Here is a 26,407-nt window from a genome sequence, read left to right as displayed (position 1 = left end):
CGCTCAACCGACTGAGCCACCCAGGCGCCCCTGGAGTTCATTTTCTTTATCAGTAAAATGATAACAATAGTATCTACATCATAGGGTGTCACAAGGACTAGAAGTGATGATATATGCAAAGGCTCCTTTTATATAAATGACCATCAGCTGAAGAAACCCCATGCTGGCAAGACAGGGTGGCAAGGTAGATGGAGTATGGGCTCTGGAGTCACACCCTAGGGTTAGGGTTAGGGTTTGTGGCTTTGTGATTTACTACCTGTGGACCTTGAGTAAGTCACTTGGCCTCTTTTTGTCTCAACTTATTCATGTGTAAAAGGGGACTTCTATATTATAAGCTCCACAAGGATAGTGTTATGGGTTGACTTGTGTCCCCCCCAAAAAAGGGATATTTTCAGGGCCTAACCCCCAGTACCTCAGAATGCGACCACATATGGAAATGGGGTTGTTACAGACATAATTAGTCAAGACGAGGTCATGCTGGAGTAGAGCGGGTCCCAAATCCAGTCTGACTGGTGCCCTTACCAGAAGACAGCCCTGTGAAGATAGAGACACATGTGGGAGAAGGCCATGTGACAACAAAGGCAGAGATTGGAGTGGACAGCCACAAGCCAGGGAATGCCAAGGATTGCCAGCCAACTGCCCGAAGCTAGGAAGAAGCACAGAATGACTCCTCTACAGGTTTCAGAGGGAGCACCATTACCCCCCTCCCCCGACACCTTGATTTTGACTTCCAGCCTCCAGAACTGCGAGATGATAAATTTCTGTTGTTTTAAGATAGTCCATGGTGCTCAGTCATGGCAGCCTTTGGAAACCAATACAGACAGGAACTTTACCCGGTGGTGTTTCTGCTGTGTCCCCAGCACCTAGCAGGGGGCCTGACGTGCAGTAGCCCCACAGTTATTTGCTGAGTGGGTGAATATGGTGTTTGCTGTAAGAGTTTTATTGGAAAGTGTTCGCAAGGTGCTCAGCACAGTGCATGACACACAGAGGTATTTGATAAATGTTTATTCCTTCCCCTTCTCTTCTCATCCCCAAGGCTCATTTCTGCACAGAATGTGTTTGGGGCTAAAAACAAGCGTGTCTTTCTTCTAATCTTTGCCTAAAGCCTCCTAAAGGGCTCCCAGCTTTGAGAACAGACTTCTGGGGAAATTCTCCATCTGAGGGAGACCCGGTCACTTGGGGACAAGATTTGGGCAGACATTTCTCCACTTGTCCATTCTCCCCCTGCACCCCATTGATTTTTTTTTTCAAGGTTTTTTGAGATTGCTTTCCTTGATTTTTTTTTTTTTTTTTTTTTAAGATTTCCTGGAGTGAGAGTAGAGGAATTTCCGGAAAGCTTGGCCCTTACTATGTTTGTGCTTTCAAAAAAGTTTCAAAAAGCTTTGTAGAAATCTAATGGGAGCAGAGGCTTTGGCACAATGAGTACACTCAGTGAAAGCTATTTAGAACCAGGGCGTTTACAGGGAGAAACTAGGTAAGGAAAATGCTTCTCAATATGTACTCACTATACACATACAGCACAGGGTTTTCTGTTATTTTTTAAAATTATTTTGTTAAAATATAATAGATAGCAAACTGCACAAATGATAAGTAAACAACTCTGGCTTTATTTTATATGGGTGTTTTTTTTCCTGGTTAATTTTTGCCTGGTTCATTGCTTATACTCATCTTGATTTCCCCTTTGAGTCAGAGTTCTACACTCACTGGCTCTGTGGCCTTGAGCATACTGTCTAGCTTCTTTAAGAGATCAGGAAAGTAAACCCTTGGATTTACAAACGCACATGCTTGTGTTTATTATCATTATTCATTTGGATGATTTTAGTGGCATAGGGTGGGCTTAGGGTCCACCAGAACAAGGTCCAGAATTCAGCCTCTTAACTGCCCCAGCTAGGCGATCCTGAGCAGGCTCTCTGGAGCCTCAGAGCTTGGGGAGACCTAACGCCTTTGCAGGGGGTTGTGAGGATCGAGATGATGTATGTAGGGGACACAGAGTAGGCACCAAATTACTATCAGTTGCCTCCCCTCCCTCCAGCAAGCAGGCTCTTCTTCCTCCATAGCGCCCCACCTCTCACCTCTCTCCTCTGTACTTAATACCGCCACCATCCCCCATCACCTCTCCTCTGTACTTAATACTGCCACAATCCACCATATTGAAGTAGAGGTGAAGCTTGACAGGTTATGCTCTGCCTTTGTCTTGGGGTCTGCAGTTTTGCAGCCATGTAAAAGGAGTTGGGGAGGGAAATATATAGAAGAAGTTATATATATATATATATATATATATATATATATATATATATATATATACATACACATATATATATTTATATTTGAACCCAAGAAGTAATAAATGACTTTGAAAACAGCTGTTTGAAAGCATTTCTTAATCAAATCTCAGTGCAAAAGTGCAAGGCTTGAGCCCTTCTGTCGAACAGAGCACTCTGTGACCACAGATTGCTCCAGGGCTGCCATAAATTTCAGTGCCTCCTTGCTCATGTTCACCAGCAGACTTGACAGGCTTAGATAATCCAGCTTGCCTTGTGTCCCCCTCTCCCCCACATCCCACAGAAAGTGGCGTCTCTGTCTGGCCTGATCTGAGCCCCCGGAGGCCTTGGATGGACCATCTTAAACCCCTTTGGACCAAGCCCTGGGAAAGGTTCAAAGAACCTTTGAGAAACCTGGGGTTGCAGCTGGAAGTTGGGGTTCTAGGAAGTCTCCCATTTCCCCTGCCCTCCTCCCCCAACATCCCTGACCTCTCCTCCCCCTCCGCTGGCACGCCTGCCTCCCGCACACGAAATAATGTATCTCTGTTTCTTCTACCCATGCAACCAGGCTCCCTTCCAGGGGAAGGGCTGGTTTTGGCTCTGGCCTCACGTGGAGAGGCCGACCAGTGTACATCTGTGGTGGGCAATGAAAGGGAGGTGGGGGACGGCTACCAGTGTTGAGCTGTGTGCTCAATCTGCTGTGTTCCAGGCCCATCATAGGCCCCAGACACCCATGCTCTTACTCATTCATGCTCCACAAGACCCCTGGGAGCTAGGCTCGGATCCTGAAGATCCCAGCCCTCTAAAAGGTGAAGCAGCCGGCCCCAAATCACAATAACCAGTTTTAAATCCAGATCTCACTTGATGCCCCTCCCCAAAGTTGCAGTCCCACTTAGCCCCTTACCACTCGTATGGCCCTGCACAAGTCACAGCACCTCTCCTAGCCTCAGTTTTTCTGTCTGTAAAATGGGGTTGATGGTCATAACCTCACTTGAATGTAGAAAGGATAAAATAAGATCGCGGATGTGAAAATCTTGTGTAAAGTATAGAGTAAATACTATTCACGCGTAGGTATTGTTTTTACTTACTAATAAAAACTGATTAGCTCAATCAGTTAAAATAGACTCCAGTATGTTCTGGGTACCAATGATAGATGAAATCACTGTGTGGGCCGTGGACATATGGATACAAATAAGACCAGTCCCTGTCCTCCGAGAACTCACTAAGAAACACATAGGCACAGTGGCCTGCAGTGTTGCACATCTGTCTTCTGGCCCCTGGCAGCCTCTCAAGGCTCACTTCCTAGCGCTATCCTCCTTAGGCCTCTCTACCCATACGGGCATCCCTCGCTTTTCACAAGTTCTCATTATACCACCTCGCTTTTATGAAACACCTACGTTAGTACCTGTTTTCATTCACTGAACAGGATCCGAAGAGGACTTTCACTTTTACAGAAAAAGGCTAAAAGCCAAATTATGCCCAGAGCTTGTTTTGTAGTGAGCCATTATATCGGCAGCACGCACCCAGAGCAGCGAGGGCGGCCCCACCGAGCTCCTTCCCCGGGAACTACACACAGCAGCTCAGCATCAAGCGGCCGGAGCTTTGAACTGCGTCTGTGAGCATCTGTGCTTTCTCTCGATTGATTTTGTGCAGCCATTAGCAAGACATGTCCTAAGGTATCAGAAAAGCCTAAGAGAGGTTAGTTTGGGGGTCTGGGAATGCTCAAAAACTTTTCCATGTAAATTAATGGTAATTGCTTCTTGCCTTTATGCAGTTTCAGCTTGCAAAAGGTTCCATAGGAAGGCACTGCGTTCAGGTTGGGGCCGGGGGAGAGACGTGATGGCCTGCTTCCTCGCCACCCCCTCAGTTGCTAGGTCCTCTGTCTGGAAAGCTCTTCCCCCAGATGTTTGTGTGGCTCACTCCTTCACTTATTTCACGTGTCTACTTAAATATCGCCTCCTCAGAGAGGCCTTCCCTGACTATCCTACCTGAAGTAGCACACCCATCCCATCACTCCACACCTCTCATTGTACTTAACTTTGCTTCACGGCATCTATCACCAGTTGATCTTGTTCTGTATGATTCTTTGTTCACTTGTTGATTTTTCTCCTCTACTGAAATGTAAGCTTGTGAGGACAAGACTTTGTCCCCCAGGCCTAGATGCTTAGAACAGTGCCTCGCACAGGGTAGGCACAAAACAAATATTTGATGAAAGAATCAATGCCTACTCGTAGACACTAAAGAGATGAATAGCTCAATTTTAAAATGAGGATTGGAATAGGTATTTCTCTGGGAAGATACACAAATGGCCAATAAGCACATGAGAGGGTGCTCAACGTCATTAGCCATCGGGAAATGCAAATCAAAACCACCTGAGCTGACTCTTCATACCCACTAGAATGGCTGTTATCAAAAAGACACACGATAAAAAGTGTTGGCACAGATGTGTAGGAATCGGGGCTTTGAGACACTGCTGGTGGGGATGGAAAATGGTGGAGCCACTGGAAACCAGTCCAACAGTTCTTGAAAGTGTTGAGCAGAGTTACTTTGATCCAGCATTTCCACTCCTAGGTATACACCCAAGAGAAATGAAAACGCATGTCCACCCAAAAATGTGTACACAGATGCTTGTAGCAGTTTATTCAGAATAGCTGGAAGGTAGAAACAACCCAAGTGGCCATCAGCTGATGATCAAATAAACGCAATGTCCGTACAACACAATGTCATTCGGCAATAAAATGACATGACGTTCTGATCCATCTTACAACATGGATGAACCTCAGAAACATCATGTTAAATGAAAGAAGCCAGCCACAAAAGAGCACATGTCCTGAGTCCTTGTACATGAAATGCCCAGAATGGGTGAATCCATACATACATAGAAAGTAGATTAGTGATTGTCCAGGGCTGCAAGGGTTTGGAGGGAAATGGGGAGTGACTGATGATACATATGGGCTTTTTTTTTTGGGGGGGGGGGATGAAAATATTCTAAAATTGACTGTGGTAAAATAAATAAATAGGTAGATAGACTGGTGATGGTTGCACTACTCTGTGAATATATTAAAAATAATTGAATGATATGCTTTAAATGGGTGACTTGTATGGTATGTGAACTATAACTCAATAAAGCTGTTATTACCCCCCAAAATCAATGAATGTCCTCATTTATTTATTTGGAGAGAGAAAGAGAGCAAGTAGGGGAGGGGCAGAGAGAGGGAAAGATAGAATCCCAAGCAAGCTCCCCACTGCTAACACAGTCCAATGCAGGGCTTAAACTCACAAACCATGAGATCATGACCTGAGCCAAGGTCAAGAGTTGGATGCTCAACCGACTGAGCCATGCAGGCACCTCAATGAATGTCCTCATTTAATACACCTGTAATCAAACAAGCAGCACAGCTAGCTGGCCATCCCTGAGTGAAGACCAGAGACCTAAAGACCTCCCTTCTCAGTGTCGAGGTGGAAGGTACTCCAGGATCTGGGTGTCCCCCCACAAACAGGTGAAAGCAAAGCTCCTTTCTTGGTAAATGCGTTAAAAAAAATGGCCCTGAGAAACCTGTGAGGAGGAGGGATGGAGATCAAATGAGCTGAGCCTGAGAAATTTACTGCCTCCTGTTTTCCAGAGACCATTTTCCCAGCATAAGTCACAGAGACAGATGGCCCCAGACCTGCTTCTGAAAATAACCACTGTTGATGAGAAAAGAGGAGAGTTGACTTAGTGGGAGCTGCCCAGCGAGGGGAGTAAGACCCACTAGATTTAATAGGCTGGAAAAGAAGGCGAATCTGGGCCCAGGAGGCTATGGCTGTGCAGTGCTCCACATACTGGGGACCCAAACCAGAAGCCGTGGTCTTTGCTACCTTCCTGTCGGTGTGTTTCCTTCTCTTTACAATAACTTCTATTTTTTTAATCTCATTATCACATTTGCTCCTTGAAAAAATTAGAAAGTATGGAAAAATTATAAAAAACTAAAATGCATTCATGATTTTACTGCCTTAAGGTGACAGGTGTCAACATTTCTGTACAAACTGCACACACACACACACTTAAATGTCAGAATTACTTTTTATACAGTTTTGCATCATAGTTTTTTATATCCAATTTCACATGTCCCGAAGTGTTCTTTACAACCATGGCTTATAACGTCTGTGTATTAACATTGTACTGCTGTGCCTTAATTTACATAATTAGGCACTTTTAACATTAAAGATGTTTCTCCTTTCTAGCATTTTTTTATTTTACTTCTCACTATTATAAATGATGTTGTGATGAATATTCTTATTAGAAAATCTTTTGAAAAGTCACAATTATGTTCTTGGGTAACTTGCTAGAAGTATAACTGCTCAGTTAAGAGGTTTTCACATTTTTTTAAATTTCTTTTTCTTTTTTTTGAGAGAGAGAACGAGAGAGCGAGCATGAACTGAGCAGGGAAGCAACAGAGGGAGAGGAAGAGAGAGAATCCCAAGGAGGCTCCATGCCCAGTGTGGAGCCCGATGAGGGGCTTGATCTCACAACTGTGAGATCATGACCGTGAGATCATGACCTGAGCCAAAATCAGCAGTCAGACAGTTAACTGACTGAGCCACCCAGGTGCCCCAAAGGTTTTCACATTTTAAAAATCAGTTTATATAAAATCATACTACCCATATCAGGGCATAAAATCTTATTTGTATTTAAAATCAACATCTGTCTTAGCACTTGCTAGGTGCCTGGCATTTTCACATTTATTATTTCATTTTCTCCTGAAGTTTGGTTTGGTTTTTAGAGAGAGAGAGAGAGAGAGAGAGAGCTCACATGAGCTTGGGTAGACGGGCAGAGGGAGAGGGAGAATCCCAAGCAGGCTCCCCGCTCAGCACAGATCCCGACGCAGGGCTCGATCCCACAACCCCGGGATCATGACCTGGGCCAAAATCAAGAGTTAGAAGCTCAACTGACCAAGCCACCCACATGCCCCTCTCCTGAAGTTTTAAAAATAACTTTAGAAGTAGAAGAAGAACTGTATGTGCTAATTGTACAAAAATGTGAAGGTATAAAATCATATCTAAAAAATGAAAAACTGCCCATATCGTTGATAACCACTGTGAAAGGTTTTTTCAGCCAATCCTTTTTCCAATACATTCCTACAAATTTATTCATCCTGTAAACACTTTATGAGCATTCGCCCTGCTGAAGGAACCTCACTTGCCATTGTAACTGAGATCGTTTCTATCCTACCTTCTTTTTATAGTCTCCTTTCCTCCTCAGAACATCCCCTGGAGGTAGGTACTACAGCTACTCCTACAGAAGAACCTTAGAGTGTGCTAGTCTGGCTCCCTGATGGGGAAAGCGAGGGCCAGAGCTGTCAGAGGACTTGACTGTGGTCCCGAGGCACATCGTTGACCTGCACCCAGATCTCTTGGCCCTTAGTCTAGGCAGCCTCTGATGTGGAACTGAATCCATACTGCCCTGAAACAGGGTAGCCATCTAATTAACTGTCTACATTAGACATTTTTAGAGTAAAGGTGGGGCACTCTTGTTAATTAATGCAGAATAACAGATGCAAATTGAGGCTGACACTGACAAACAGAATGTAGGGTCTCTGTAGCTCTCTGGCTTGGGGTTTCCTGCACTTTGAAATCCTTCACAGCAGTGGGCTTCAGTCCATTTCAGATAACTATGGGAACCAGTTCTGCAAAGCTTTTCTGAGCTGAGACTCTGATCTAGGCCAGGACACAGAGGTGAGCAGCCTACCATCCTGTCAGGCAAGCGAGGCTATTGAAGTAGTAGATGGGAATGTCCCTCACTTGAGTCAGGACATGCTGCCCTGTGGTGAAACTTCTGATCTTCCAGGAGCCCCAAACCTTCTGTCAGAAGGAGATCCCAGTTTTCCATCCTCTGCTCAGAACCAAGAAGGATTTTACTTACTCCCTGAAGCAACTGGCGAGGTTGGACCATGAGAAGAGAAGGAACGCACTTGGTTTTAAGGGAAGGGACTAGAGTTTTCTAGAACGGAACCTTCACAGGAGGGGTGAATCTGTCAGCTCACGGCTGCACAAGGTGACATACCTGTGAGAAAGTGCCCTCCCTGCAGCACGCAGCCAGTGCTCTGGCTTTTCCGCTGGGACTCACACTTTGCCTCTGTCAGTCGGCTGCGATTCACCCTGTCACAGTCTAGACGGTTTAGATTAATAAGATTCTCTTTGGGTGTTTGTTTGTTTACTTATTTTTTAAAGAGCATGAGCAGAGGAGAGAAGTGGAGGAGGAGGAAGAGGAGGAGGAGGAGACAGAGAGAGAGAGAAGAGAGAGAATCTTAAGTAAGCTCCATGCTTAGCACAGAGCCCTATGCAGGGATGGATCCCACAGCCCTGGGATCATGGCCTGAGCCAAAATCAAGAGCCGTACATTCAACCAACTGAGCCACCCAGGCTCCCGCCTCCGTTTGGGTGTTTAGAATCTAGGCTTTCTCAAGACTGCTGAGAAAAGTGTAAAAACGTGCATTTTGTTAATGGTCTTTCTTTACTTGTCAGAGTAATAAATTTGTCCATCAGCTGGGCCCTTCACACTTCAGCCTCCTGGCATACTCTAGAGACACGCTCAGAATCCAGAATGCTAAAACGACCTTCCTTGAGAATATCCTATCCTAGCTATAGGTTACGTTTCAAATGCTCCCATGATTCACACAAAGATGTGAGTAACTGAAATTGTCCTTTCTGCAGATCTCAGGATTCCCTTGTCCTGTGTTCTTTTCATATATCACGGCTGCCTCCTTAACACTTTCCTCTTTTTATGACATTGACAAGTAATCCACATTGATAAAGGTGTCATTGGCACGCTTGCAGATCTGTTATCATTTACTGCACAAAACCACCCTGCTCTTACTGTAGATTACAGCTGGTGGAATGGCAGAGGAAATCAGTGTTGGCTGAGCCCCTTCCATGAGACTGCTGGGCTCCTTAGAAGCCTCATAGCGTCAATCTCCCCAGCAACCCTTTGCAGTGGGTATAAGCGCTCCATTTTTAAAGGGGAAAACAGAGACTAAGAGAAGTAACGTGACTTACCCAAGGTCACACAGCCGCTGTAAAACCGGACTCTGATCCCTGGTTTACACAACAGGAAGCCTGTGGTCTTTTTGCTTTAGATGTGTTTCAGTTGATAGACAAGAGCTTCCCTTTCCCTACCCGAAATGGGGCCTGATAAATTTCATTCACGCCACTCAGGGAACAGCACTGCAGCTACGAGTTCTTACCCAGCTCCTGTGACCATCGACAAATTACTTCACCTCTCTAAGCCTTGAAAATGGGGTTGAATTTTCCTACTGACAGGTTTGATGTGAGGAAGAGATCTCATAAAGCACCTGACTGGGTTCCTGGATTCCAGAAGGAGCTCTGAGAATGTTTGTTCCTGGCCCCGCCTCACCCTCCACCTCGACCATATGGGTGTCTGCACTCTCACTTTGTGGCTCTTTCTCCCTCCTCATCCACAATAAGCTAGAACTAGGCTCACAGAGACATTCTCTCAGGAAACATGGATGACTCCCCTCCACCTTTCACTGGCCCCCTTCATTGTTGGAGTGAGGTGTAGGGAGATTCACACCCCTCATCCCATCTCATTTTGCCATGAACACTGTGGAAAATTCTACAATGCCAGGTTCCCTTCAAGCTGATGATCAGGGTACATGGGAAGGCAACCCTAAACTCCAGTCCCATCATCCCTTGGCATCAGGCATGTATTATTTGCCTATATAAACATGCATCTGTCCCCTACCTCCACCCCCAGAGGCAATCACGGGGACTTCCATCCTGGCTGAGGTGAGCCATTTAGAAGGAAATCTAAGTGGCTGAGCAGATGCCTTAAGTTTAAAGAGCAGATCTTTGTAAAGCACAGCCCTGGTCTTGTCATCTTCTGACTTTAAAAGCTTCCATGACTCCCAGTTAAGGTCTGGCTTCCTTTTCTTTGTGTTCAATGCCTAAACCTACTGTTGTTTCTCACTGTTATCTTTATATAGACCCTTTGCACCGTAATCAAGTTACTCTCCTTCCCTTCTACCTTCTTCCCATCGCCTCTTCATGTAACAAGTTTTTACTGGTGTTTTCTATGCACTGGACACTGTGCTAGGCACTGGGAAATATGATAATGGGCAAGCCAGGCAGGCCAGTGGGCAGACACAGAAAGTAAACACCGCAGAGCAGGAAGGGTTGCAACAGAGAAAGTACAGGGAGCTGTGTGGGGATGCAGCAGGGGTGCCAAACCCAGGCCTGAGGCATCAGGAAACCTTCCCGGGGGAGGTGACACGAGGGTAGGCCTAAGGATGAGTGGGAGCTAGTGACACAGGGTGGTAGTGATGGGGAAAAGGGAAGAGTAAAGTATGTGTACAGGGAGAAGAAAGAGAAGGTGCAAAACTGTGTTCCGGGGAGTGCCATTCAAACAGATTCGCTGCAAATGATGCCCTGAAGTTGTGCAACTCCTCAAACTTGGACAAAAGGTAGAGGCGTGCATCCATGGAAATGAGAGCAGGCCAACACGGCTCTGCAAGACTCGGCAGACTTGGTGAGAAGTTCATGGTAGCACATGAGACTTAAGAAGCAAAGGGGGGATGGGCAGGCTGCTGGAGACCCGGCGAAGGATGAGGCCCTAGGCCCTCTGCCATTCTTCCCTATGTCGTGGGTTCCCATCCCCCGATCTCTCCTTCTCTTCCCACCGGAACTCTCTGGAGGTCCAGAAAGCCTTTCACCTTTCCTCCAGATGAAGTGTGTATCCTGATTATGCACTGGGCTGTCTTCTGTTCTGACAGGTCCCCAGTGCCTTGCATAGAACTCTGTGTGACTGTCTCCCCTCCCGCCAGTTCTTTTGGGACCATGTCTCTCACTGTTTGTATCCCCCTCACCTTCTAACCTAGTCAGTGGGTATTTAGGAAGGGTTTGTGGAATGAAGCAGTATTTGCCATACTCTGCAATCCTGCACTGCTCTTACGAGAGCCTAGTGCCCTCACTCTCTATATACATATTTATACATAGAGCCTCTAATGCTTATTAGGTGCTTACTGGCTGCCACGCTGTTCTCCATGTGTTCCTTGTCTGGACTCCTTTAATCCTCAAAGCAACCCTGTGAAATAGATGTTCGTTTTTTAGTTTATCTTTTAATCTCCTTTATATAGATGAGGAAATTGAGGTACAAAGGGTAAAGTGATTTGCCCAAGGTCACTACTACTGAGCTAACAAGTAGTATAGCTAGAATTCAAATGGAGGATCTGGCTCCAGAGCCCAAACTTTTAATATCACCCTGCTTTGCTTCTGTAGTTGCCAAATTTGTACAGCAATGCATTTTATTATATGTGTTTCAAGCACTAATGTACTATATATATTACAAAATATATACAAAATAGATATTAGAAAAGGGGATTAAAATAAATATTTCTTTTTTTAATGTTTATTTTATTTTTGAGAGAGAGAGCATGAGCAGGGGAGGGGCAGAGAGAGACACACACACAGAATCCAAAGCAGGCTCCAGGCTCTGAGCTGTCAGAGCCCAATGCAGGGCTCAAATCCATGGACTGCGAGATCATGACCTGAGCCAAAGTTGGGCACTTAACTGATGAGCCACCCAGCCGCCCCCCATAAAATAAATATTTCTATATTTTCTTGTGCCCAGGGGGTGGTTCTGTGTACCCTACTTTGGGACCACATGAATTATAAGAAGCTGATGCGTACGAGGAAGGGAATTAACATGTTTCCAATGATATCTGTACTTCATAGAAACATCATGAGTTATTGTACACCTACTAAGGGCCTGGCACTTTGTTAGGTGCTTTGAGTGTTAGGTTATGAATATTCAGAGCAATGCAGAGACCCGAGGTGAGGGAGACCTGGAGGTTGGATGGAAGGCAGAAGAAACAGGCATGAGGCCCAGAAGGGCACTGTGTTGTTCCCAGCCTTGGGTCTCTGAAGTTTGTGATGGAACAATTTACTTAGTTCTGGAACTATTTATTTCATAAAGCCTGACAGATGTACTTAGGAAGAGGCTGTACTAGAACAACATATCATGTTTCTTAACTTTTGTCTGAAATTCTAACAACTCATCATGGTATGATACTGGCTATCCCGAGCTCATCAGAAGCTCTGATTGGAGATTATAAGATGTCTTTGACTAATAAAAGAGGAGGAAATGAATGTATATTTGCTTAATAAATGCAGCCTGCTAGATAAAATCTTTCCAAAACTGGGACTGCAAAGGAAGCAGAATCATGAATGAGGTTCTTGGTGCCGGGGGACGGGCGGCAGGGGGGCGGGGTTGGCTGGGGTGGGGGGATTCATTCAATTGAATGAGCATTTGGTGAGCACTGACCCTGGGCTCCTACTTGCTCATGCATACTGCGTGCTCAGATATGGTATCCTTAGTCCTCACAACAACTGTGTGAAAGGGGAGAGGTACCCAGCTTACAAACAAGAAACTGGAAGTCATTTTCCCAAGATCAGACAGCTAATAGGAGGCTAGGTCATGCAGGATACCCTGATTCTGTTGAACTCCACAACCTACTCCAAGAATGTACTGTCCCCCAAGAATATGCCCTATACTTTTATGTGGGAGACAACTACAGATAACTGCAAATACAGTATGGCAAATGTGATACCAGAACTCAAGTCAAGGCTGGATCAAGTCAAGGCTGATCACCTTAGCCTGCTGTGTCGTAAGTGGTGTCAGCGAAGGTTCTCACAAGGTGAATTGGGAATCCTTGGTTTGGATGATTTTGAAGAGAATCCTAGCCTGGATGTTTTAGGTAAAGAAACCAGAACACAGAGCCATTCAGAGGGTACACCATGGTCATTGATCCCAGCTATCTCAACTGCTCTTACTAAATTTCTACCATGAACCAGATGGTGTATACAGCACATCTGTAAAATGTCATCACACGTGGTTAGGCTCAGGGTTTGACATAAGAGTCATGAAAACTACAGAATCCTGCAGGATTTGGTGGCTGTGACCTGAGAGAGCTTCTCTTGGTAGACCACAAAAAGCTTCCCCTCCCCCCAACAATTAGCTGCTCTCTGTGCCACCTCTCCCTTAAAGCTCTGCCAGATTTTATGATGACTTGTCCGGGCTACGTTATGTTTCCTAAGGTTCAGCCTCTTTGCAAAGCTGGGTAGATCGGATTATGTTTTAAGGCTTCTCTCAGTCAAGGTGGAAGAAAAGAAGCAGCCCTTGCCGTCAAGTGGATGCATTGTCTTGTACTGTATACTGTTATCTGTCTGTGCTTATGTTCCCTCTCTTGTGGACGATGTACTGCACATGTCTGAAGGCCAGCCACAGGTAGAACTGCAAATTGCCTGATCTCAAAGCTCTTTTCCCAGGCCATCACCTTCTCCTTCTGAAGAGTTGGGAATGTGCTCACAAAACTGGGGTTTTAGAATCTTAGGACCCTGACATGTTAGAAACTTGGAGTCAAAATACACTGACTCAGTGTATCTTGGAACTCATAGAATATTAGTGCCCTAAAATTATAGAATTATCTTATCTGAGATGGTTAGAACTTGAGGATCCTAATATGTTAGACACCTGCAACTCTCCCATCCAGCAAATATTTCATTAGTGCCTACTGCATGCCAGGCGCTGTGCTAGACTCCAGGGATAAAGAAGTGAAAAAGACTGCTAATGCTCTTGCTCTCAGGGAGTTTGCAGAAAATGGCAGGATTTAAGAATCTTAAAATGTCAGATTCTTAGAAAAAGTAAAATAGTGTGTTAAAATCTTAGAATGCCAGCGGTGGAGGCAGCCCGAGGTCATTCACTCCGGCTCTATCTTTTATGAGACCCAGAGCCTTTTCCAGGCATGTCCGATTAAAAAAAATCTCACTAATGAGAACATCGTTTCACTTGAGTGACATCACAGAATGGCCAGCTTGCAGGAACTCAGCGATCACCCAGTGTGGCTGCTCATTTTACCAGCGGGGCCACTGAGGCTCAGAGCGGGGTTGCTGTTTGATAGATAGCACAGCCACCCAGAACCAGACTCCAGGTTTTCGGGCCTCTCTCAGAGAACAGGCAAAGCTGGTAGGGCTTCCCGTGTGTTTCCGCGGGCTGCCCCTGTTGGCAAGCCGTGCAGACTTTTCTGCGCCTAGGCCCGGCTCTGCAGAAGAAGTTTGCACCAACTACCTTTGCAGAGGCATCAGCCCCGCCCCCCCGGACCACGTGTGCAGTAGATCGCCCCCTGTTGGGAGCCCCTCCCCCGTTGATGCGTGTTTTATTTTGCTCCCTCCCCCTCCCCGTGTGCCTCGAAACCAATTTTCATTATTTTTTTTCTGTCTGTGTTTGTCTTTGTGGTTCGCAGGTGCTCCCTTGCATTGTTCATCCGCTTCATCAACCCCTATTGAGCAGTCCCCCTCCCCGCCCCCCTCCCCTCCGGCCAATGAGAGCCAGAGGCGGTTGCTAGGCAGCGGTGTGGCCCAGCCAACCCCGGACTCAGACTCTGAGGAAGAGTTTGTCCCTAATTCATTCTTAGTTAAAAGTGGCTCCGCCAGCCTGGGGGTCGCGGCGAACGGTAAGTCCCTCTCTCTTCCTAACTTCTGTGGGTTTTTTGTTGTTGTTTTTTTTCCCTTTCGTTGGTGATGCTGATTAATCTGCCTGCTTGGGCCGCTTGCAGGGGCGGAGGGGCCTGGTGCATGGGGGGCTCGGGGTTTTCGGGGACCTGGTTCGGCTCCGCAGCTCAGGCAGCGCGGCTCCTGCCCCGCTGCGCCGCTGGGATGTGCGGGGGGGTGGGGGTGGGGGGGTTGTGAGGGGATTGCTGTCCCCATTCCCATGACAAACGTCTGGATAGAGCTACAGGGACAGAGATGCACAGACAGACCCGAGACAGAAGCCCCAGGTGGAGACCAAGGCAGGCAAAGCCACAGAAACAAAGATCCAAAGAGAAAAAGAAAAGAAAGGTTAAAACAAAAATAGCACCGATTGGCCACCTACTCTGTCCAGGACTGTGCCACCACCACTTGTTGCTTTGCTGGATTCTCCTCACAACCCAGCCTAAGAAACTGGTGTTGTAGTGTCCCCATTAACCATGAGAAAGCTGAGGGAAAGGATACCACCTGGAGCCCAGCACTGGCTTTGAAAGTTCTTGACTTTCAAACTGCCAGGAGAGAGAGGGCCCTGAAGCCCCAAGCTGCTGCAGGGCTGAATGCTGGTTGCAGAGAGAGCCACTGGGCACAAGCATGGATCTGTCCATAATGAACACTATTCGTCTTCGTTGTGCCCTGACTCTTACGGAGAAGAGGTATGGGAGGGTATGGTGGCAGAGCCCTACGTAGACTTAGAGCTAGCAGCCCCAGGTTTCAGCACCTGGTCAGGTGCTGTGTGACATGGGTCAAGGTCTTGCCCTCTCTGTGTCCAGCAGAGGCCAGTCTACTTCTTTGCAAGGATGCCTAGAAGCCTCCAAGAGAGGGAATAATATACAGCCTCTACGCTCTTTGAAAATCAGACAGGAGGTCTTTGGACTTAGTGGTTCTCTTCTGCCAAAATGTCAGGCCCTACATTCTCTGTAACCAAAAGCCAAACCATCCTCCAGGGACTATTTAACCTTTGTGCTCTCTGAGAGTGACATTGTCCTTTTGGTGGTTTGGTGTCACCGCTTCTCTATACATTTTACCTGCTCATGTTTTAAACTATGCACAGAAATAGGAACCCTGGACTAGGAGGTAGGAAACCTGTGCACAAGACCAGCTCTGTGGCTCCCTGGCTACTTGTCCTGGGCAAATGACTGTCTCTCTCTCTAGGCATCAGTTTCCCATCTTGCCAGTGAAGGAGCAATCTCTAAGGTGCTCTGAATATATGAATGTCATGTGGTACTGACAGAGGTGTGCCAGCCAGTAGCTTTCTTAAGCTTACTTGCAAAAAAAAAAAAAAATACACACACACATACACACACACGTACGATGATATTTTTTGTTCATTTCTGGGTAAATAAGCCTTGCAGGTAAAAGAAAAGGCAGGAGATTAAAGTCTTTAATCTCTCCCTTTGCTAAATAACTGAACAAGAAGAATCACTTTGTTGTAAGTTCTGCAGCAAATTGATAGCATTAGTGCATTATTGATGAGCCAGGAAGATGGGGGAACTTTGGCCTACAAGCTTTCTGCTCAGTTATGCTCCTCTGTGCTCTTCCTGCCTCCAGGGGACCTGGAGACACTTCTGATTCCTTCTCTGGGGTTTTGCTCTGAGTGTGTCACTAAAGGTTGGTTATCAATGTGTCCCTTGACCAAAGGGAGAGTCTGGGTTTTTAGTAGCCTGCTGCTCTGGGTTGGTGGGTCATGAGAGAGCCAGTGAGTCTCACTCCACAGCTGGACCCTGCCTGCTACCTTCCTGTCCCCCTGAAACCCCAAACTGAGCGGTCTTCTATGAGCAAAAGGACTTGCTGATACTGCCATAAACCCAGCACTAGTGCGTGGAGACGACTGGACCCTGCCACATATTGGACCCGATATATGTTTTGAAGGTGTTGTTTGATTTGTTTTCATGAAAGAAATGTGAAGTTATTTTAATAGGATCATCTTTATTGTTTTGTCGATTATAAAAGTAACAATGCTTGTTAACATTCAGACAATACAGAATGGTAAAAAGCAAAGTTCTCTTGTAATCCCTCCTCCCAGAGGTAACCACTTTTAACAGTTTGGTGCATGGCCTTAGAGGCACTTTTTGGGCAGTGCTGACTTAATGAGCAAATAAATGAATGCGCAAGAGATACAAACTCTTTGAGGACCAAGTGCAGCCAAGAAAGCAAGGACCATGGGGTCCAGCTTTCTGAAATGAGGTCCCAGATATGTGACCCTGGGCAAAGTACCTAACCTCCCAGACCATCAGTTGCTTTATCTGTGATATGGGGAAAAGCTTCCAAGGTTGCTATAGAGGTCAAGAATGGTCAAGGTGGGGCGCCTTAGTGGCTTAGTCGGTTAAGTGTCTACTTCGGCTCAGGTCCCGATCTCATGGTTTGTGAATTCGAGCCCCATGTCAGCCTCTGTGCTGACAGCTCAGAGCCTGGAGCCTGTGTCATATTCTGTGTCTGCCCTCTCTCTCTTCCCCTCCCCTGCTCATGCTCTGTCTCGCACTGTCTCTCAAAAATAAATCGATGTTAAAAAAAATATGGTAAAGGTGGGGTGCCTGGATGGCTCAGCTAGTTAAGCACGGACTCTTGATCTCAGCTCAGGTCTTGATCTCAGGGTCATGAATTCAAGCCCCAGGTTGGGCTGTGCGCTGGGCATGAAGCCTACTTGAAAAAAAAATTGGTGAAGATGACAGACGTCCCTCTTTCCCTTCCCTATGGCCACAGCCCCATTCCCTTGCAGCGATCGAAGACTTTAGAGACCACCCTAAAGGGATGAATTACTGAAGCTCTTTCTGAGGCAGGCTTCCCCGGACACTTAATTCCCAATGTACTTTAAATGACAAAGGCAGTCCCTCGGGCTCCTATCTGGGGGGGAAAGGAAGCAGCTTCCTTTGGTGGGAGCTGACTCAGCGCCCTGCGCTGGAGGGCGCAGGAGGGCTGACCCTCTGGAAAGCAGCCTCCCCAGGAGCTCAGGCTGCTCGCTCCAGGGGCTCCCCAGAGGCCCTCTGCCTACAGCTGTGTCAACTCCAGCACAGGGCTGTGGTCTCAGAGCCGCGACGCCTCAAAGCTGCCCTGCCAAAATCCCCGTGTAAAGTGCAAGGCGAACGCGTGGGGCATTACAGAACAGCTCATTGTCCCTGCACGAAAGAAAACAGGCGAAGGAGCCCTTTCTGTCATCAAAGTCCTAATCCGCCCCCAAGGACAACCATCTAGAAAACACTGATATATATAAAGAAAGATTGCGCTCAAATATCAACTCATCACAGCTGAAAAGCTAAGGAAGTGGTTAGGATTAGGTAGGTATTTGTCCCTACCCCAGAGAAACTTTTTAGAATAAATATTAAGCGTTCCGTGAATTGTCATAATCTAAATTCTGAAGTACAGAGACTTTTAAAACCTGGAGGGTAATATTTAAGAGGGTCAGGGAATAAAAACTCAGAGAAAGATGTCAGTTTCTCAAAGCCAAGGGGAGGTAGAGGTGGGGGGAGAATTGACATGCAACGAGCACCTTCTGTGTGTCTTTCTCTACATGCATTAACTTATTTGAGCTTCCATTTATTTCTATTTTTCTGCCAGGAAACTGAGGCCCAGCAAGGGCCGGTAACCTGCCCATAGCTCCACTGCTTCGAAGGGGCATATTAAAGATTTCAGATCCAAGCCTGCTTGATTCCAGAATCTCCTGTCTTCTTCCTCCCACCCGGCCCCCATTTGTTTTGATTTGTTTCCAATGCCAGGTCCCATTATTTCTGTGCGTCCTCCTTAGCAGGAGACTGGAGAAGAGAAGAGGAATTCCACCAAAAAAAAAAAAAAACCAAAAAACTTAAAGATTTTTTTTAAATTTTTTTTTAATGTTTATTTATTTTTGAGAGAGAGAGAGACAGAGCGTGAGCATGGGAGGGGTAGAGAGAGAGGGAGACACAGAACCTGAAGCAGGCTCTGGGCTCTGAGCTGTCAGCACAGAGCCTGACGCGGGGCTTGAACTCACGAGCTGTGAGATCATGACCTGAGCCGAAATCAGCCGCCCAACCGACTGAGCCACCCAGGCGCCCCAACTTAAAGATTTTTAAGAGAATTTTTTAAAAAGAATTACAAGCGGGGTGCCTGGTGGCTCAGTCAGTTAAGTGTCTGCCTTCAGCTCAGGTCATGATCTCACAGTTTGTGAGTTCAAGCCCCGCATCAGGCTGCCTGCTCTTAGCACAGAGCCTGCTTCAGATACTCTGCTCTGCTCTTTCTATGTTCCTCCCCCACTCCCTGTCTGTCTGTCTCCAAATAAATAAACTTTTAAGAAAAAAAAAAAAAGAACTACAAATTGTTAGATTCCTATTGCTTCACACATCTTTATGAAGTACCTATTATGTGACAGGTGTTTAATCCCATTGAATTTTGGAATCTCATTGCATCACGTTGAATCTCATTGAATCTTCATATCTATCCTGTGATGTGAAGATTTTTAGTCTCATTGAGGCCATAGAGGACCAGAGAGGTTAAGTAACTTCCTAAATCACACAGCTTCTAACTGATAGATTCGAACCTCAGGTCTGTCTGATACCACAGAGTAGAATCTTTCAGTTGTGTTTTTGTGAGGACACTGAAGTTTCAAAGATGAGTAAGTACAAATGACTTAGACATTACATTTTAGTGCTGCTTCATGAGAGATAGCCCTGGATGCTGGGCCATCCATGGCTTTCCCCCCCCCCCCCCCTTTTCTTTTCTTTCCCCTCTTCCCCATACTCTGCCCTGGGCCCTTCCCACCTCTCCTTACAAATTTCTCAGGCTGGTCACACTGGTCAACATCACTGTTGTTTGGCAGTTTCATTGACTTTCTCAGGTCTTAAGCAGCTGGGATTATTTTGTTTTGACTTCCAACCCAGTGGAGGAGTGTTTATTTTTCTTTCTGAATGGGAAACACTGCTACGTATGCCAGCTCCTTCCAAAAGTGTTTTCTTAAAACGAAACAAAACAAAACAAAAAATTCAACTTAATTTAGAACCTATCCAGATTCCCCTGAGGGAGTCTGCCCGGGTCCTTTCTAGTCAGTTTGTGAAATCAGAAGGCAAAATTGTGCCTGTTTCCTACCACTGAGAAGTGTTCGGTGACATTTTGTCTCCTTTCGCTGTGAATTTCATGGAACCTAATTTAGTTACTCCATGTCAACTGCAGGTACGTGGATCTGGATGTTTCCCCCGTCCCAAAGGTCAAGGACATTGGGGTGTGTGAAATCTTCAAGCAATTCTGTTCACCTCTCCTCTAAGTCTGTTGCATTTCAAATACTCTTGTCCTTTCTTATACCAGCTATGTGGAGAAGTTAAGTTACCTAACTCCTAGTAGCAAAACGAATTGATTTCTTCCTTTATTCATTCATTCACGGTGACATTTGAAATGTCTGTGGATGTTTTCCGGACAAATGGGGGGAAAGAGCATTCTAAGCAGAGAGACCCCATAAAATAGGTATTAAACCAATGGGATCAAAACTCTTCGATGAACCCCTTAGAGTCAGATTCCTTTCAGAATTCAGAAATTTTCAGGTTTAAGAAAGAAAATACAGTTCATGTGATGTATTTTTCCTAACATTCCCAGAGTGCTCAGAAGGTCCACGGTAATCAAACACATCAGTATTTCTGCAGTGAATACTAAGACTCATGGGATTTAAAAAATTTTTTTAAAAAGGACTCTGAGCCTCGTGTCAGTTCAAGTTTTACCATGAGAAGAATTTTAATAGAACTTTTGGTCTTAGAGTTTGGGGGATTTCGGAATGGTGGTTAATGGATGGTGATTCTGAATTGCACCTTTTTAAAAATGAGAGTACCAGGATTCAAAGGCTTAGTAACTTGCCCATGGTTATAGAGATAACTAGATAGCTTGATAACTAGGAGGTATGATACAGGTGCAAGTTGCTGGCTGGGCAGCTCCATAAAAAAAATTGCTGTTTATCCATAACAGCTACTTGGAAAGGCCAGCCCCCTCTGCTGTTGATGTGGGAGCTTAGGAGGCCGGGCCAGGCCGGCAGGCTGGCTGTCTTGCTGCAGGGGCATTCAGGAGCAATCTTCCAGAATCCAGAACTTAGCATGCTGCTCTGAGTTCGTAAGGAACTTCCCTGGTAGCCCCTCAGATGGGTGGGCCTTCTTTCTTAATGCCCTGCCACCTTCTGTTCACACTCCCCCTTAACAGTCTGGTGGCCTGGTTATCCATGTCTGATTTGCATGTTCAACTGTAGGTTCCTTGAGGTGGGCCTTCTCCAAGGCTGTATGCTCCCTACTGAGCACATTGTAGGTATTACAACCAGAAGTGAAAAATGTTGATGTTTACTCTTCCTCCTTCCTTCCAGCCCTCCTCCCGCACCACACACGCAAAACCACGCCCCCTCAGAACAGTGCAATGAGCCACGTTCCCGGTATACGCGTGGAGACTCTCAGAGATGAAGTGATTTGCCCAAGTGCTGGAAAGTCGAGCTTCAAAGCATGGCCCTAGACTTCATGCCCTTTCCACCTTACCAGGTGCCTCCCTCAACTAAACAAGCCTTCACCTGTGGCCTCCCACCAGGGGCCGGCGATTCGTGCCCCCCTAATTGGGGGCGGTGGGGACAACCACACCGAGGTGACTTCTGTTTTTGTACAGTTTACAAAGCCCTTTTTCATACGTTACCTCAGGCAAACTCTGGTGATTCTAATTTAATTGCCACATTGGCTTTCTAGGAGGTAAGGCTTCTTCCTGACCTTGCAAAATAAACAGGTCACATTTTGAATTAATGTAACTAAATGTCCTGGGAGAACCAGAGCCCTTTAATTAGTCACTCACGTGACACAACTGTAGACTCTTTGCAGCTCCTTTTCCACTAATTTCCCAAAATACCATTGCATTAAAAGGTACAAAAATAACATTTTTGGTGTATGGCTTGATTAGATCTAGGAATTCCTAGACCACCCCCTGAGGAAGGCACGTTAGCCATGCGCCTGGGCTTTTTCCATCTGGAAACGAAGCCTGGTTTGTGTCCCCGTTGAAATGTTAGTGACCTGCTCCATGAGGCCCTGTGGACACCAGACCGTGTCATAGAGCATCTCCTGACACTTCGGGGCCCAGACTGTTGAAGAGGTGCCTGGAGGGAGGTCACGGAGAGTTTGGGAGATCGGGACAACTAACCCTTGTGTGGCCCCACATTCCCAGAGGGCATTCACATCTGTCACCTCGTGGGATCCACAGCACATTGCCGTGAGGTTGGCCCAATGAGAAGTGCTGGGAGCGCCATCATACCCTGGAGGACACACACGCACAGAGAGAAGCAGCTTGGCGCAGAGATGCCCGTTTGGTACACAGCTTTGAGCCAGGTTTGGATTTGCTCACGGTGGGTCGGTCCAGCCTGTGAGGCCCACCGCCATCCACAGAAGCTCAGCTTGCTGGTTGTAAACCTCACCTGGAGAGAGGCCTCACCGTGACCCACCTGAGTTGTCCCAGACACCCGTTTGTGAGGAGGCTGGTGTCGGGGAGCAGCAGGACCTGGCCCCCGAGCCCAGCTCTGCCTCTGGCCTGCAGTGCGACCCTGCAGGAGCCTGGGCTCCCTTGGCTTCCCGGTCTGGGCAGTGGGGGAACCGGATTACATCACCATTGCCCAAGCCTGATACACGTGTGCATCACGTCACTGCCATGGTCTGTACTATAGCTGTGCGTGCCCACCTACACGACTCTTTCCTGCCTCCTTTAACCAAAATTGTTATTATTATTTTTTTCCTGAGGTGACTGCATTTATTTTAAAAGAAAATTGTGTGCTTCTGTTGCAACTCACTTGCCATAAATAGAAGGTAGCTATAGAAATAAAGACAGTGGAAGCGGTTGTCACATTCCGGGGAGAGAATGCCTGCTCAAGGACAGAGCAGAGCGTTGCTCCTCTTTGCTAAGTAGGGGCATTGGCAAGTGTTAGGTGTTAAAAAATAACACACTGGAACTAAGCTGAGACTTCCACGTGGACATCACCTAAAAGGTTGAAAGCGTCTGTCCTACATGTGACCCAGAGTGCTTTAACGTCCCTTTGTGCCATATGCCACCAAAATCGCATCCGTGGGATAACTTGCCCCTTGGCTTTCTCCGGTACTCTGTCTCAGCTTTCAGTGCTGCTCCCTGCAGCCTGCTGACTTGCAGAATAAACATCTCTTGCTGCTCTCAGAACCTACCCTTCTTGCCTTTCCTAAGTGTGGTCTTCTCTTGAGTGATCTGTTCCCACTGTCCCCTTAGACCCCCCCCCCCCCCCACTGCCTTCTGCCCCTGTCATCAGGTCTGAGCCGGGGGCTCTGAGCTCAGCTGGATCCCCCATCACTGGACTGGTTAATGGCTCCCAGTTTGGACCAGGAAACCATGTGACTTCCTTCCTCCCCCACCTTCCTCTACTTTCTCCCCTCCTCTCTCTCCCTCTGAACTGCCATTATTTATATAGGTGCTTGAAATTAAACAACTAAAAAAAAAAAAAAATTCACTTTGCTCTAAAAGGCCTAAAAGGACCCAAGCCAGAAGAAAAACAGAAACAGCACAATGTAGAGTCACGGGAGAGAAAAATATGGAGACCTACAGATCTCTACTGTGCTGTGTGGCCACAGGCAAGTAAGTTGCTTAACTTCTCTGGATCTGTTTCCTCCTCTGTAAAATGAATGTTATTTTGAATAGTACTTCACAAAATTATGCATATGAGAAAATATGGCCAAGGCTTCTAGCATGATGACTGCTACATAATAGGTACCCAATGAATGTTAGTTTCTTCTTCCCTTTCTGGAATCCGAAAGGTTTGGGCCACATATCTTCGAAAGGAAGGCAGATTCCTGCATGGCCACCCCTTCAAGCTTGGAGGAGGAAAAAATAACAGCTCTGTTTGGGAGTCCAGAGCTTTAATCCTCCGCTCCCTCCTGCATGATTTCCAGAGATTCAAGGTAGGGGAGCGAGCCCAAGGCAGCAGCTAAACAAACATAGCAGGGGGTTTTGGAAACAGAACCCCAGCCTTCCTTGCTGGAGCTCCCTGCATTGCTTCCATTCCCCATAGTTTCAGGAACTGAGTGCTGATATCTGGTACCAGATGAAACGCCGTGATGCCTTTTCCTTCTGGTCAGCCGGCCTTCCCCCCAGAGTTGAAAGGAGAGGAAAATGACTGGTAATTCATTTAGGCTTCACTCCTTCTCTCCCGAACAGATCACGTTTCTATAAATAACTCTGGGAAGCTGCTGCACACAGTAACAGCAGTCATACATATATTTGTACTTCCAGAGACCTCTCTTTAGCTGCCACAGTGGAGGCTCTTGGGGGAATATACACCTGGCCTGAAGCAGGGTTCCACCACACTAGCTGTGTGACCTCATCTGGGCTCGCTTTTCATGCCCAGTTGCCCATCTGTAAAATGGGAGGAAAAATAGCAATCTGGGAGATGTTCCAACCGCAAGATGGGATAACATCTTAAACACTGAGATTATAGGGAGGGTTAAGTATTTACTGGTCTCCCCTTTTCACCTGTGGCAAAGAATGGGGTATGTTTTTAGGTGGTAAAGAAGTTATCTGATCAAAATTTATGTTGTGACCACTTGTCTGCTGTCATCTTGAGAATGAGCAAAAATGGAGGTTGAGATGATACTTAACCTATTTTCTAGTTTTGCAAATTTTGCTCTCCTTAGCCAAAATATTTCCTACTATGTCTTTTCTCCCCTAGACCACTGCAGTAGTGTCCTCACTGGCCTCCCTGCCCCCTTCCCCATCTTTCCCTTTCCTCTATCCTCACACTGCCCCAGGGTGATCCCTCCAAAGCCCAGATCCCTATCATGGGGACCCTGCAGTGACCCTCTACTTGTTCCCGCTGCTGGTAGGCTCAGGGTCTGACTCAGCGTGGCACTATAGCCAAAGCTCTTCTTCCCTGGGGCTCTCTGCTCACTCTGTTTACTTTTGTCCTCCCGCCAGGGAGCTCTGGCCACAGTAAACTAACACAGTTCTTGAGGGGACACGGGGCATTCCCGATGCCAAATACAGGGCCCGTGGTGAACATCTGGCATTATTGGGAGCAGAGGCTTCTGAACATAACAAAACCGCATTAATTTATAGTGAGGACAGTGGAAGGGCTTTCTGATTTGGAGTGATATGGGAAGAAATGAAGCTTGTTTGCCCTTCAAAACCAATTCAGTTCAGCAAAAGTATTATTAAAGATTTACATCGTGCCAGGGCTCATGGAGAAAAGAAAGCAGTCGGCCCACCTGTTGGTTGTTGGAGAGACAGACACATGCCTGAACAGTCCTGCCCCGGAACAAGCATCCATTAGGGGAGCAAGGAGGCTGGCGTGTCAGGGTATGTGGGGATCCAGAAGTGTAATGCAAACTGGGAGCCTCAGGGGACTCTCCTGGAGAAAGAGGATGACTCCCGCCCGAGGAGCCCAGGCAAATTTACACACTCAGGTTCTGCCCAGAAGTGAGCTTTACTTTTAGGATCTGCAGGTCTGCTATAGACTAAATGGTGTCCCCTCCGGAAGTCATGTGTTGAAGCCCTAATGCCCCCTGTGACTGTGTTGGAGATAGATCCTTTAAGGAAGTGAGGAAGGCCATCTGAGGTCAAAAGGGTGGAGGAAACCTGAAGGAAACCAGGATTCTTATGAAAGGGACATATGTCCCTTATGGAAGGGACAGCAGCACTCATGCTCACTGCCGCGTGACACAGCAAGAAGGTGGCCGTGTGCAGGTCAGGAAGAGAGTTCTCACCAGAAACCAAACCCTGTAGGAACCTTGATCTTGGGCTTTCCAGACTCAGAACAATGAAAAGGAAATGTCTGTTGTTTAAGGCACCCATGCTGTGGTGCTCAGTCATGGCAGCCCGCGCAGATGAGGAGGTGTTAGGAGGAGCGTGGATGGTCAGACTTTGCATGTCAGTTATTTGTATGCAACCAAATGCTCCCAGCCTAAATGTGGGGCTTTGAAGCATTTATTTCTTCAAACATTCATTCATTCATTCAGCAGACATTCCCAGGTGTGCATTCTGTGTGGGGTCCTGTGCTAGAGAGTTCTCAGCATACATCATCCATACCCTCCACGTGTGACCAGGTGCCTGGGGGACAGGGAGAGGGAACAGCAGGCAGGGTCTGCTGCAGGAGGCACTGGTGGAAGACACACTCTCTTCCTCTCTTCAAGGACAGAGTTAGTGTGAGGGGCCCTTTTCTACCCCCCACCCCCAATCCCCTCTCATGGAGCAGCCTCTCCAGAAGACTCGATTTCCCCAGAGTTTCAGATGGGAATGGAGTGAGCAGTGTGGACTGAGGGCAGGTGTGCGGCCCTGTACTCCAGAAGGAGTACTCATTTCAGAGCTCCTTGAGAGGGGAGAAGGCGGCGGGGCCAGCCTCAGGAACCAAGGAGGGACTGTGTAATAGAAGACCGAATCCCATTACCGCGTCCTTGCAGGGAGCCAGGTGCTGTGCTAAGTGCCCCATCTTTCCCACCCGGTGAATCCGTGTGATTGGTGGGCTCAAGAGCAGAGGAGTTAAGAACGTGGGTTTGAATTTTGGCTCCACCACGACCAGCTGAGACCTTTAGCAAATGATTTAACTTCTGAGTTTCCCTTCTGCCCCATGTATAAAATAGGGATGATAA

General features: G+C 46.8%; 1 protein-coding gene across 4 annotated transcripts in view; it reads left to right on the top strand.

Moving 5' to 3' along the window:
* The window catches only part of TENM4 (teneurin transmembrane protein 4), a 2,903,849-nt gene that overhangs the window by 2,600,053 nt on the left and 277,389 nt on the right, over positions 1 to 26,407 (top strand). For all 4 annotated transcript variants that reach the window (XM_078433056.2, XM_078433057.2, XM_078433058.2 and 1 more), the window contains one exon: positions 14,558 to 14,767. In XM_078433056.2, coding sequence (XP_078289182.1) covers positions 14,558 to 14,767 — 210 coding nt within the window. The remainder of the gene's footprint in view (positions 1 to 14,557; positions 14,768 to 26,407) is intronic.

Source organism: Panthera onca, chromosome D1, assembly GCF_046562875.1.
Source record: "Panthera onca isolate mPanOnc1 chromosome D1, mPanOnc1 haplotype 2, whole genome shotgun sequence".
Classification (NCBI taxonomy): Eukaryota; Metazoa; Chordata; class Mammalia; order Carnivora; family Felidae; genus Panthera; species Panthera onca.
Note: the sequence above shows the minus strand (reverse complement) of the source record. Positions and strands in the feature narration are given on the sequence as shown.